At 43.4% G+C, this 13,173-nt stretch overlaps 1 protein-coding gene across 2 annotated transcripts in view; it reads right to left on the reverse strand.

Moving 5' to 3' along the window:
- The window catches only part of pcsk5b (proprotein convertase subtilisin/kexin type 5b), a 72,686-nt gene extending 61,225 nt beyond the window's left edge, over window positions 1-11,461 (reverse strand). For both annotated transcript variants that reach the window (XM_085786656.1, XM_085786657.1), the window contains exons 1-2: window positions 11,020-11,461; window positions 6,508-6,612 (exon numbers count right to left, since the gene is read on the reverse strand). In XM_085786656.1, coding sequence (XP_085642782.1) covers window positions 6,508-6,612; window positions 11,020-11,199 — 285 coding nt within the window. In that variant the 5' untranslated portion in view covers window positions 11,200-11,461. The remainder of the gene's footprint in view (window positions 1-6,507; window positions 6,613-11,019) is intronic.
- Between the last annotated feature and the right edge of the window lie 1,712 nt (window positions 11,462-13,173).

Here is a 13,173-nt window from a genome sequence, read left to right on the forward strand (position 1 = left end):
TTGCTCACTAAGGAAGGGTGTATCATCCAGAACCACACAAAGGTTACAGTGCATTTCATTGTTCAGTGTCCTGTGTAATGGGTTTCATCTCTGCCACTATTAAGACTAAAAGAGACATTTCTTTTTACCTTTGAAGTGGTTCTGTATCTTTTATCTTCGCGCTGCTACTGCATACACAGGTGGGTTTGCGTTTCTTTACTTGGATTTACATTCTTTTTTAAACACGTTTGTCCTCTATTTGTAGGACGACCCGAGGGAGACAAATGGTTTTGAAGTGTTTTGCAGAGCCTATCAAGAGCAATGCCATCCTTTGTTGTCCTTGCTAAAAATCACTCACTGATAACGGCCTGCAGTCATCCGCATCCATTGTCTCACGTTTGCCAATCCCTACCCAAACAAAGACGATATTGCCCTCTATTATTGCCCCTAAAACTTGCTCATGTATCACTGCAGTCGTTTCAGTGCCAATACGCTGGCAGGCTCTCGTCTCGGGCATGATGATTGGATCTGCTCTCTTCTTTAACTCCAGCTTTGTGGGGCAGAGGAATGATCTGCTAGCACCTGCACCTTTCTGTCACTTTCCCTTTTCTTTCTTCTCATACCTCAACTCCCTCTCCTTTGCCCTTCTTTTACGTTACTCCTCTCGCTCCCTCGTCTGCCCCCTCTCTTTCGCAGATGCCCATTTCTCTGAGATTGCCTGTCTTTCTCTCTCATTCCCACTCCAACCCCCTTCCTCCTCCCCCTCCCTCCCTCTCTCTCTCTCTCTCTCACTCAGTCTGTCTCATTTGCTCTCTGTGTAAGGGTTTGCAGGTGGCTCTTGCTGGCTGGGTCAGTAACCAGGGAAAACTGGGGAAGAGTTCACTTCAATAGAACAAATGGGAACAAATTGATCCACTTTCACTGCTGCTTTTGAGACGCCGTTTGAGTTGCAGGCAAACGAACTGAGAGTTTGTTTTTTTTTTAAAGGTCAAAGGCTAGTGTAGCAGAACACCCATAACGACCTTTGGACTGACACAAGAAGCCAGTTCCTCTGCTCTCTTTAGTGCAATTCAGCCCAAACACAGCTCACAGTCACGCATCTTTTCACAGACGGTTTGAGCCCCGGGGTGCTGTGCTGGCCAGCTGTAGGTGCTCATCTCAGGGCGTCAACTCTTAATGGTTCATCTGTTAAACAAATTTAAGGCAAAAAACAGAATCCAGAGTCTATGGTGAAATATCACTAAAAAGCATCCTGGTTTTATGGAAATTTGTACTCGAGACAATATGGAGTCTCATAATACCTGTGCGTATCCATATTACCCCCAAGGTCCTGACAGGTGGATAAGCTCCATCTGTGTCGGCTCCTTGATGCTTTGAGTGTCCTTGTTTTCCACACATGCTCATGGACACATTGAGCTTCAAAGGCAGTTGGGCGATAAGAAAATTGTACGAGCTATAATAGCGGACAAATACTGAGCAGACTTTGAATGTTTTAACAGTTTAATAATTAGATTTGAGCTAACTCGAGTAGTTTTACTATGTGGTAAAATATTTTCCTTATGTGGCAAGCCTGCAACTCATAAAATATCACATCAGAGTATCCCAGAGAGGATTCAGCTGCAGACCACACCTGGCTCTCAGTTTTCCTGCACATGTGTGGATAAATGGCTTCAAGTAAACAAGAGTCTCGCTAAGCGAAACCGACTGGAAACACCATGCTCCCACAACAGAACGTCACAGACAGACAGCCGCCGAGGAGTTCAGCAGTTGTTTCTCTCTACTAATCTCTGCACGGGCTTCAAAAGGGCATTATAAAAGGGAGAAATAACCACTGTACTCCTAATTGTTGTTTACAGTAAACTTGAACTGGCTGGAAATAGATTTCAAACAAAGCAGACCGACTATGCTTGAACTCTTGTCGCACAAAAAAAACTAATAACAGTGCAGCACTACAAAAAAAAAATGTCTGCGGCTGTTCAAACTCTCTTGGTACTCCCAGTATGAATGAGTCACGATCGTACGTCAGCAGCGCTGTGCAAGGTGCAAGCTGAGCACGAGTTCAGATACATCAACCAAGTTTCTATATGCCACAGGTTATTTCTTTTTTTTGTCCGTCTCAAATTGATTTACAGGGATGTGACTTCAAAAGTACATTGAAGAAGCAACTGTTACAGAAATTCAATACCTAAACAAACAGTATAAACATTTTTTCCTGTTATTTCTTGTTTAAAATTGGGTTTATCAATAATAAACCCAATAAGTGGATAAACATTTTGTACTTCCATCAATAATAAAGTTAGAGACGTGCAGTGATCAATGGGAAGACACATGCTCCGTCACCGGCCTGGAGAAATTGCTCAGGTCTTTGACCTAAGTGGCGAGTGACACTGCACTTAGGCGGATGCCATAAAGCAGTAATCTGTGCTGTGCTGCATCACCATGGTAACTTGCGTGCCAATGAGTACTGTGGATGGCAGGGTGCGCCTTTCATGGCACCGCTACACCCATCTGACTCACTCACACACAAACACACACGGCTGTCATTATTACAAAACCTGATTGCAAAACATCATTAGCAGTATGCCAGACTATGAAGGTGCCAAGCTCGCCATAATGTTGATCCCGAACCCACAGACAGGACTGCAGATTACACTGAAAGGATAGCGACGAAAGGGAAAACACTGACAGCTCCATTCCTCTCCACTCTGCTTTTCTTTTAGTTGGTTTCTCTAATCCATCTTTTCCCTCTTCCTTTCTCTCTCCAGCTCTTCGCTCTCTTCTGTTGTAATAGCCCCTTTTCCCCCCTTTCTCTCATTTAACCTCTCTCCTCTGATCTAGTCTTCTAAAATCTCAGACTCTCGGCCAGCTGGCATCAGGACACAAACCTTCCACCACCATGGCACAGTGTCAGCCCCGAGAGAGAGTGAGAGAACCAAAGACAGAGTACAGACGAGCACGGTGAATGCAACAGTGAGGGGAGGAAGTGGGAGAGCGAGTCCAAGGAAGAGAAAAGAAAAGGGATGACAGGTAAGAACAGCAGACGAAACAAAAAAAAACTGCTGACTGGACTGAAAAAAGTAGAGAGAGGGAAGAGAATTTAAAACTAACAATGAACTAGAGGACAACAAGATAAGTGCAAAACAGAAGGTGACAGGCACCGTCTTATCTCTTCTTCTTGTCTCCACATTTTCTGTTCTTCCCATTTCACTCCTTTATATAATCACACTGATACATCATTATCATTCCTCAGCAGTCAGCATGCATTCATGTGCATGCACAGATACAAACAGACTTACATGCGCTTGAATCCACTGTTCAAAACTCACACACAAAGCCACTGCTGCTGGATCAAACCCCGAATCTCCAAAAACTGACATAAATGGGCTATTTTAAGTTCAGCTGTAATGGATGTGTGGAGTTTTGTCTTGTTTTCTCCAAAATCCAGTCCCACTCTGTTGGACAAAATGGCCCACTCCATCAAACAGCCAGACAACAACAAGTAAACTTTGTGTCAGATACAAATGACAAAAACTTTACCAAGAGTACAAGATTTCCTCGCGCCAGGCATGAGACATTTCCTCAAACTGTCTTGCCTTGCCATACACACACATAATGAGAGGATTCTTGTGAAAATCGCTACACTATGAGCTTGGAAGCAATTTGTCCTTTGTATTTTGTATTTTGATGAAGTTCCGAGTGGTGTGAGGTTTAGGCTTCATTAATAATGCAGCCAGCGTTTCATGACCTGGTGCTGTGGTGAGACAAGCACTGGCAGACACGAGTGAGGGTTTACCTTGGGTCACACTGAAGTTGGGAGCGCTGGTTCACTAAAAATAAATCGGTTGACAAAAAGATGCTTCACAAGCTTTTATTAATCTTGGTGAAATAGACATTACTGGAAATTATAATGAAAAAATTTTTTTTTTCATATATTCCTCAAGGCCATAGTAGGCAATGTGGCTTTTTTTTCTTTTGGTGCAATACAATTTCTTTCTCTTCGTGGCACAACAAAGTCTGAAACACATTCTGGTACCTCTGTTTTGGATCAAGTTAATCTGCCACATATTAGATTCATTTAAGGGAATAAACATCTCTAGTGACAGACACAGGCTCTCTGTAAACTTGTGTTTGAGGAACATGGCTCCTCTCTGAGCTACATAGCTACAATGGAAAATATAGATTTTTCATGATTTTTCATTTGACTGCTTTTCTAAGACACGACCATGCCCATCACAAGGAGTTGTCTACCGAGCACTTTTCTCACGGGGGAAAAAGGCAGTCTCTCAAACTCTGGCTCTGGCTGGGCCACTCAAGGACATTTGCAAGATTGTCACTAAGCCACCTCCATTGTCTTCTTAACTGTGTTCTGTCCACACGGACACAAACGATCTTTTTCTTGTTCGTTTTTAAAAAAGTTCATTTCAAGAAATATCTGCATACACACGGATTCACTCAAATTTACTCAAAACACTGTTGTACATTATGCCCAGCCTGTGTGGCGCTGTAACGCTGCCACGCATGAACACCAAAAGCAGAGGAAAAGACGGAAAGCTTCCCTGCTCTGTTCAAACTCTAAACATTACAAGTCAACTAAATGTTGACTGGGAGTTGTGTCAGTGCAAATATGACGATCGATGACAAAAGATCCATTTTGGGCGTCTACACGAAAACGTTGGAGTGGCATTTTCAGATTTTCCCACTCTGGGACGTGTTTAAAAAAAATACTTTTTTCGCCCCCCCCCCCCATAAAAAAACCGCTGTTTCTTTCGGGCTCTTAAGGTCACTGTCTTGTTGGTGGTTGAACCTTTGGCCATTCTTAGGCCGTAAGCGCACTGGATTTGATTCTGGTTTCGAAGAAGATCTCTGTACTTTGGTCATGGTTGAGGTGGAAGCTGAATGAAGCAGTCTCCAAGTTGTTGTCGCTGAGAAACGCTGAGAAACACCCAGTTGGGTTCTTATTCACCAGTGTTACCAAGACCAATTATCCCCACATGCTCAGTTCTGTCAGCCCTAGAAAGAGTTGTGGTTGTTACAGACTTCTTCTATTTGAGAAATATTTGCTGTCTATCTATCCATAAAAAACCTTCATCCCCCCCTTGGCAATAACCACCCTGAATAACCAAAAATGAACAGTTTGCTGCTTTTAACAGCCCCCTCCTCCTTTATAGCATGATTGCACTTACAATGTTCTTCTTAACGTTTGTTTTTAATGTTTGTCTGTAATGTTTTTTAAACGAGCCTGTCAAAGAAGAATTTCTGTCATTCGTGACAGCCAAAGTTTATCCATCCATCTATCCATCTATCCATCTATCCATCTAGCCATCTATCCATCTATCTATCTATCCGTGGGGAACCGTTAGTGCAGCAGAATACTTTTTTTGGTATCTTTCCCTGGATCTGTGCATTCACACAGTCCTGTCACTGGGCTCGACAGGAAGTTCCTTCCTTCCACCTCATGTCTTGGTATTTGCTCTGATCTGCATCGTCAGCAGAGAGACCTGATATAGACAGGTGTGTCTCTGTCCAATCCCATGTCCAATCTGCTGAATGTATCACATGTCTTACACCCATTGAGCGGTGATGATGAATATCCTCCATGGTCAAACCACAACCCATAAAAAAATATTACATAATATTTAATTTCCCACCTAGACCTTTCTATTACATTCTAAGTAAAATAGAAATGCAACAGATCGGTTCTCACATGCCACTCTTCATCTATCAGGACTGTGATCGGCACAGTGTGAGATGACAGGAAAACTAAGATTTTCCTCCAGTGTAGTTGTGTTCCTCCTCTCATAAACATTTTGTCCCTGCAATAACTAATTTGTGTGCAGGTCTTGTCTGCGACAACAAGGACATGAAATCAGAGTCATCTGAGTCGGTGGCCTCTGGGTTGTATACAGTAGTGACCAGATTGTAAAATCAGCACAGTGCTTAAACTGGTGTGTCACACCTCATGAGCACCAAACTGATCAAACAGTCAGCCACAACTCAAATATTTATATTACGTTGTTTAAGAGGAACTATGCAGGATTTGAAGCTTAACTTTGCTACACTTTTTTTAATTGTGATGGTTTAATAAATGGTTTAACTTGTTACAGGGAGAATAGAGGCTCTCTGCCTTCCATGTGCGTGTCACTAATTGCGTCTCTTGGTTGAAAAACTTTAAGTATGTGCCCAACATTCGTTTTTTACTCATTTGATAAAATAAAGTTAAATGAAGGTCCACTTACTTGCTTGCTTTACCTAGAGCTCATGATATTCATCAGCAGGCGTAGTTTGCTTTAGTCACAAGATAACAGGTAATCACCCTAATTCAATACTTAACTCACATGATGACAACTGAGCCATGTCCATGATAGCAAAACACATTTTATCTACTGATGAATACCATAAGATGTCCATAGAAAGCTTGAATGCCATCGTCAACCTTGAGTTCAAATTACATTACCGCTATCATTTAAATGCACAAGAAACACATCCTCTGAACTTCTCTGACTCACGAAAACTGTATATGAGGCTTACCTTGGGCTCCATAGAAATGAAACTGTGGCGTCCACGGCTGGACAAAGTCGACCGTTTGATGGTTCGACTATGGAAGAAGTGATAGTGGTCTTTAAGATCCCCGATCTGTAAAACACAAATACAGACTTTTCATTACATAATTCTTCCTTTGACCTTGCAATAGATAAGTAGCGTTGTGCTGGTTGGTAGAAAGTGTCTGGACATTGGCGTTTCTCGTAGAGATGCTCACATTCCACAACTGAAGTAGATATCAGACATGTATCACATCATACATACTGTATGCATGACAGAGCTTACTAGAGTCATTACTGAGATGTTCAGTCTCTTAAAGTGGTAAAGGGACTTCTTTTTCTACAGTCCATGTTTAATACAGAAATGTTTGTTGTGCTCTTAAAAACAGTCAGAGAAAAGATGAAGGAACGTGGTCTAAAAGGGCCGACGGGTCAAATGAAAACAGACAAACAGATACAATAAGATGCAAGACTTTACATGACAGGGGTAAGGAGGCCAGAGGATCCACAGACAGACAACGACAGACAGACGGCAAGCTTCTGAATGGTGATTAGTTTTAATAATTGATAAAGACCATACAATCCCTCAGATGATCAAACTATCATGGCTGCCAAGGGTCCTGTGGTGTGTCACTGATCCATGGCTGAGCTCCACCACTACACAGCCCATTAGATCAGCTTTCAGCTCAGTGCTAATGCAAACACACACACACACACACATTTGCAACTTACAGACTGATAAAATGAGAAAACATAAAGTGCCAATAAGCCTTGCTGGAGTACCTTCCGGACAGATCAAACATTATCTAAAAATGCAGCAGATGTCATAGGGTCTGGGTAATCGGATTATAAAGCATTAAACAAATTAGCAAAATGTGCTTCCATCATAGGAAGCTTCCACTATGGACGTTTCTCATAGCGTAAACAGGTCTCAACATATCATGCTTCCACTACCTATTTAATCCACCCTACATTGCCATTAGCAGGGCGCCCTTCCCTCTAGGACTGCCTGTATATATGGAGCTACTGAAAGAGCTCTACACACTTTTAAAAAAAACCTCTAGTGCTTCTTTGAACTTGGTATACAGACTTCAAAAAGTCTAATTTCACAGTGAAATCACAACCTGTATCACAACGTCGACCCCTCTTGGGGTTACCCTGCACCTTACAGTCGCTGTGCAACTTTTTGACATAATTTTATCCTCAACATGAGTCAGCAAACATGGTTTGACTTGTTACTGTAGTAGTTATGACAACATGTGTTTAGATTCCTGTAATCAACAGAACTTACATTTTGATGCAATAGTCGACATAGTGAATCATTGCTTCAGCATAATCCTTGGTTGCTGGGAATTATGTTGTAACAAATTTGTGAAGCCAAACCACTTCACAGTGACACAGTTAAGTTTTTTGTTTTTTTTCCACTGGAAGCGTCACTTGATAGTATCCTGCCAGGTTTGCCAAAAGATGATACAATTTTAACCATAACAGTTGTTTTGACTGCCGTATCGTACGGGTGGGTTCTTCTGAACATGCGTGGTTCAGTCAGTGTCATCATCTGTTTCCACATTAAACAGGGCAAAGACAGGCATGACATAAGATGATAAGAGATCACACATACACAACCACACTGGAGGACTCTCGCTGCCATCAGTCTGTCTGCAGAAGTGTGACTGGGATTAGAAAAACTGTTTTCTAACTTCTTGCTACATGATGCAGAGGCTGCAGTCTTCCTCCAACTACATGGTTGAAATGACAGGAAAGGACAACACTGATAAAATATTAATTCCCCTTATTTGTAGTTGCATACGAATGCGGACAGTTGAAGGCAAGTCGTGAACAATTCTCTTTTTTTTTCTGTTCAACAGTGTCACACACATGAATAGTCCTCACCAAGTTTTTCATCTCCACTCTCCGAACCCCAATAACCCACACCCCATTAAATTAAAATCCTCCACTCTGTCCCACACTTCAACAAACCAGAAAATAGAGGAAATAAATTACTGATTATAGGTCGCCACAGACACTTGATGATTTTCTTGGATAAAAATGTTCAGTATGCGAGGTATTTGTTGAAACATGGATAAATGTTCAACTTGACACCATCCAATAACAACACCCTGTTGGACTGATGCCTGCGAGAACTGTACAAACTGTACAAATAATCGCATAACTTGTTACTGATGCAACCACCTCATGTCCAGGTCTGGCTTCAGATCACCACGCTCCCTTCTCGCTCCGTGCGTCCAAGTCTCTCCCGTCTCTTCAAAACTCCAGTGTGAACACAGATCCACGACTGAGGCCTTGTCAGCTGATTTAGACTCAATTTGGGCCAGTATCTTAGTCTGAGAAGGGGGCTCCATGGTTAAGAGGATTACCCAGAATTCCCCAACGAGGTGCTCTCTCACTCCGTGCCAACTCTTTTCATCCATCCGTCCATCTATCATCCCTTCGTTCACCCGCTCCTTCTTCCATCTCTCAGTGTGTGGTTATATTTGTCTGTTCTCCTCTTTCCACCCCTGTCAAGAAGATTATATTGTCCCTCCATCACATGCCCCCCCCCCCCCCCCCACTCATTTTCTCCCTGCAACTACTCTGCTTCTCACACCTCTTCTCACTTTGCAGTCATATTCTCCAAATAATTTATCACAAACTGATAAACAGTCCAAGCATGTTTAATAAATATATTGAAAAGCACTTGTAGCTAGTGTAGGCAATCAGTGTTTACAATCTACAAACTAACTGCAAAGAAAATTGTGATGACTCAGATCACTTCATAAGTTTTATTTTATTTTGTACATCAATGCTGACTGAAATGAGGGTGGGGTTTGATGACAGGGATGTCAAAGTTCACATTAGGAAACCAGAGTGTGCTGTTATCGCTCCCATGGGAGCAGCTTTCAGCTGACCCCAAAACCAGGAAGTGAAGTAAAACTCTTGTCTATGAGGTGTCAAAGTCCAATGAACGCCCCATATTGAGATGGAAATTAGGGCGAATGGTGGGGGTTGGGGGCGACACTACACTCCACAGGGGAATTCCTATGGAAAGGGGGGGAGGACTCCACACATTAGTTCCTGTCAAAGAGAGGGGATAAACGAGGCCATTAAGGCCTGCTCTCTGGGGAGTATAGTGGGTGGGCGGGCTGGATAAGGCGAGGAAGGAGGGGGGGTTCAATAGCTGTTGACTAGGCTACCCCACAACAACCTGTCAGAATGCCCCCCTCTGTTCCACGCCGTCCTCAGGTCGAGCACTGGCAAGTGCAGGCTTGAACTATCCACGTATTTTGGTCGTGACACTCTGGAGTATGTGTGGGGTCCACGTTTGTGTGTGGCGTATTTCTTTTATCCACAAAGAACACAAGGATTTCTCTTTAAACTTTGTCAAAACACTTTTCCAAGTGACCGGCTGAGCTCCTCCTTCTGAACCTGTTTAGACCTCTGTTGATTAAATGACATCATTTGAGGAGAAACTGACAAATCTCACATCAGTGTTTACTCTCTGTATTTTTACAGCTGTGGCTGGACTTTATTTTGGGCTTTGCCGAGCGCTGGCCCCTGCACTTGGCCTTTGAGCATCAGATGCAATAAATACTGAATGATTCTAAGGCGCCTTTCAAAATGAGAGCTGTGAAATATTAACTCCAGTCTTTCTCCTAAAATACGACCTGCGTATTTTAATATTTTCTCTTGTAGAGGTGCTTCATCATTCGCCCACTCAAGGAACTCTTAATGAAAACAGCTTAACCCCATCAATGTAGGAATGCTGAGAAAAAAAAACTACTTGAGATTTATTCCTACATGTAAACAGAGCTCAGCAGTTCTGCTTTCTAGCAGCTGACCCAGTGGGCCTAGTTATGAACCCAGTCAAGATCCCACTCAGGAGGACAACAACACTGTGGAGCATGGAGAGAAAAAGTGCAAAACTACAACAACCAGTTTTGGTTCGAGACATGTTCAATCACAGACATGTTTCCAATTGAAGACAAATCTGAGGAGGACACGCATAGCCTAATAAATGGCACAAGTACAACACTACAGCAGTGAGCAGAGGAAACATTTCAATCTGTTAGAGGCGCTTTGGATGTCCATGATGATGCCAACAGCTCCAACCAAACTGTCTCGGGTTGTGTGTGAGTGTGTGTCAAGACGACCGAGCACATGAGGCTGCTGGTAGTGAGCTCCCTGTGGCTCCAAGCCCCGCAAAACTCAACACGATCCACGGAAACACAGCGAGGAGGCACCTGTTGTACCATCCTACTCCTGGTCTTGTTTTTCTTTGTTTCCCCGCAGCTTCTCCCTCCTTGTGCGAAGAGTCAGACTGCTTCACGGGCTACATGCATACAGGTTTGGACCTCAGACCTTTAGCGTTTGACCTCATATCGTTTGTCTGTCTGTTAAATGAACAATAACCACAATGGTGTGCTCCACTTTTACGAGCTGACACAGACAAGAAAAAAAGGGGGGAGACACACGAATGAAAGGTAACTTTGGATGGACCTACCTGTCCCATGTTCCTATAGCCATATTTTTCCGCTATCCGCTCGGCCACATCGGGTCCCCCGGCTATCCTCACTGCCCAGTGGTTGGTGTAAATCCGAGCATTGCACGGCGGGGACGCAAAGCCGAGACTGAGCGCCAGGACGCACAGCAAGCTTCTTCTCCAAGCGGCGTTGCGGACCATCTTCTTCCCCCACTTTTAACCCGACTCTTCTCCTCCTCCTCAGCCGACCAGGCAAACAACCAAACTTGTCTTCTCACCGAGCGAGACTCTCATAGAAACTGAACTCTCAGGGCAAAAACAACTGAGAGAGAAAGAGAGGGAGAGAGGGGAGAAGGATCTGAGCCCCGCAGAGGGAAAATATACCTTATCCTCCAACCGCTGGTTTCCACATGGGAGAGTTGGAAGTTTGCGTTTCGTGTGTGCGCTCTCTCTCTCTCTCTCTCTCTCTCTCTCTCTCTCTCTCTCTCTCTCTCTTTCTCTCTCTCCCTCTGTCTTTTTTTTTCTTCCACGGCGGAGGAGGAGGAAGTGTGCGTGTCTGCTCGCCGTGCGTCTTGGCGCGCGAGTTCGTGTACGTATGTGTGTGCGCGCGCGCGGGGCTCCTCAAAGACGATTCCTCTTCTCCATGAACAACCGAGATGTTGGTCGTTCTGCTTATCGGGCTTATTCATGTGGCGAAATGGCTACAGCGCCTCCCCACAAATAACTAGCTGACACTCCGGAGAGTAAAACAACTAAAGCCGCGGGGTTTCCCTGCCGAGCTCCGCTGGGTCTTAAAGACACCCTGTTTGGTTCCACCGCTGACCGGCGTGTGTGTGTGTGTGTGTGTGTGTGTGTGTGTGTGTGTGTGTGTGTGTGTGTGTGTGTGTGTGTGTGTGTGTGTGTGTGTGTGGTGGTTGGAGGGCCAGCTTCAACTGTTTCCTACACGTGAAATGTGACATGAAGAATAACTTTAACTTCTAAATGTTAAGTTTGTCATTCTGTAGTTCACATGTAGGCTGCCACTGTCAAGGATAACCCTAACCGTGACCCTGCTCTGACCCTGTTTAACCCAGGGACTAACATCATTCATCTTCCGTCAATAGGTATAGAGTCGTGTTCAAACAGTATTTATAAGAAAGCCTGTGTAAAAATGTTTATCAAACGTGCTACATGTTTTTTTTTTCAAATGTGCAGAATTTAACAGGAAAGCGCTTTGAAAATAGGCTTATTAAGTTCTAGATGATTATAGCATCTTTCAATTTTTTTTCTTTCTTGTTCTCGAAGAAGGTTAGGGGGTGTTTGCGAGATGTGTTGTTTCCAGGACTGTTCATTGCAATCAACTGTGTAGTCTTTTAGTAGGTGACAGAGACATAAACACGTCTGTGTCACATTTTAAAAGTTATAACAAACCATTTCTGTACAGAAATGGCAGTGGTTATTCTCCCCTAAATCCCCTTTTAAAACGTCCACAAATTAACAAGTGGATGCATTACATTTTGGATACCACTCCCCCTTCCTACACCTCGAAATCTGCCATGAATGCAGGCCTTGTCAGTCTCCTGGCTGGGCAATATTGACATAGACATACCAATGTAAAGCTGGGTAAACTATGACCTCTACTTTAGTCATCATCCAGAGAGAGCCACAGACTTAAAAAAAAAAAAAAAAGCTTTTCCATCTTTTTTTTTATGTGAAACACACATTTCTTTTAACTTTATCAATTTCATTATTTTTGGCATTGTAGCTGACTCGATTGATGAACAGAGTGGATGACTTTAAATGTTTCATACAAAAGCCGTGGGTAAATTTGACTGAGTTAGTTTGCCCTCTGCTACATCACTGAATGAGCTGAACTCAGTGTGTGTTTAACACTGTTACACTGTCACCAACCTCACAGATAACCTTCCTGTGTGACTGGGTTACGCACCCACCACTGCCAATTAGGCCTTCTGCCCTTCATACTGGCATTACCGCATATTTCCCCTTAATCAGTGAAGCTCTAGATGTCATGCCCCCCATCACAACACAGGTCACAGCTGACTAAACGCTGTCATTATGGAATGTGCCTGGTATTATCTGCAGTTGAGCCTTTCATTCAAGGCCTTTGTTGATTGATGGGTTTTTGTTTTGCAGCAGTTTCCCGGGGGTGTCTCTGTGCACAGCGAAAACTCTGTT

The sequence above is a fragment of the Trachurus japonicus genome, chromosome 9 (genome assembly GCF_045865225.1).
Source record: "Trachurus japonicus isolate A0001 chromosome 9, Traja_1.0".
Classification (NCBI taxonomy): Eukaryota; Metazoa; Chordata; class Actinopteri; order Carangiformes; family Carangidae; genus Trachurus; species Trachurus japonicus.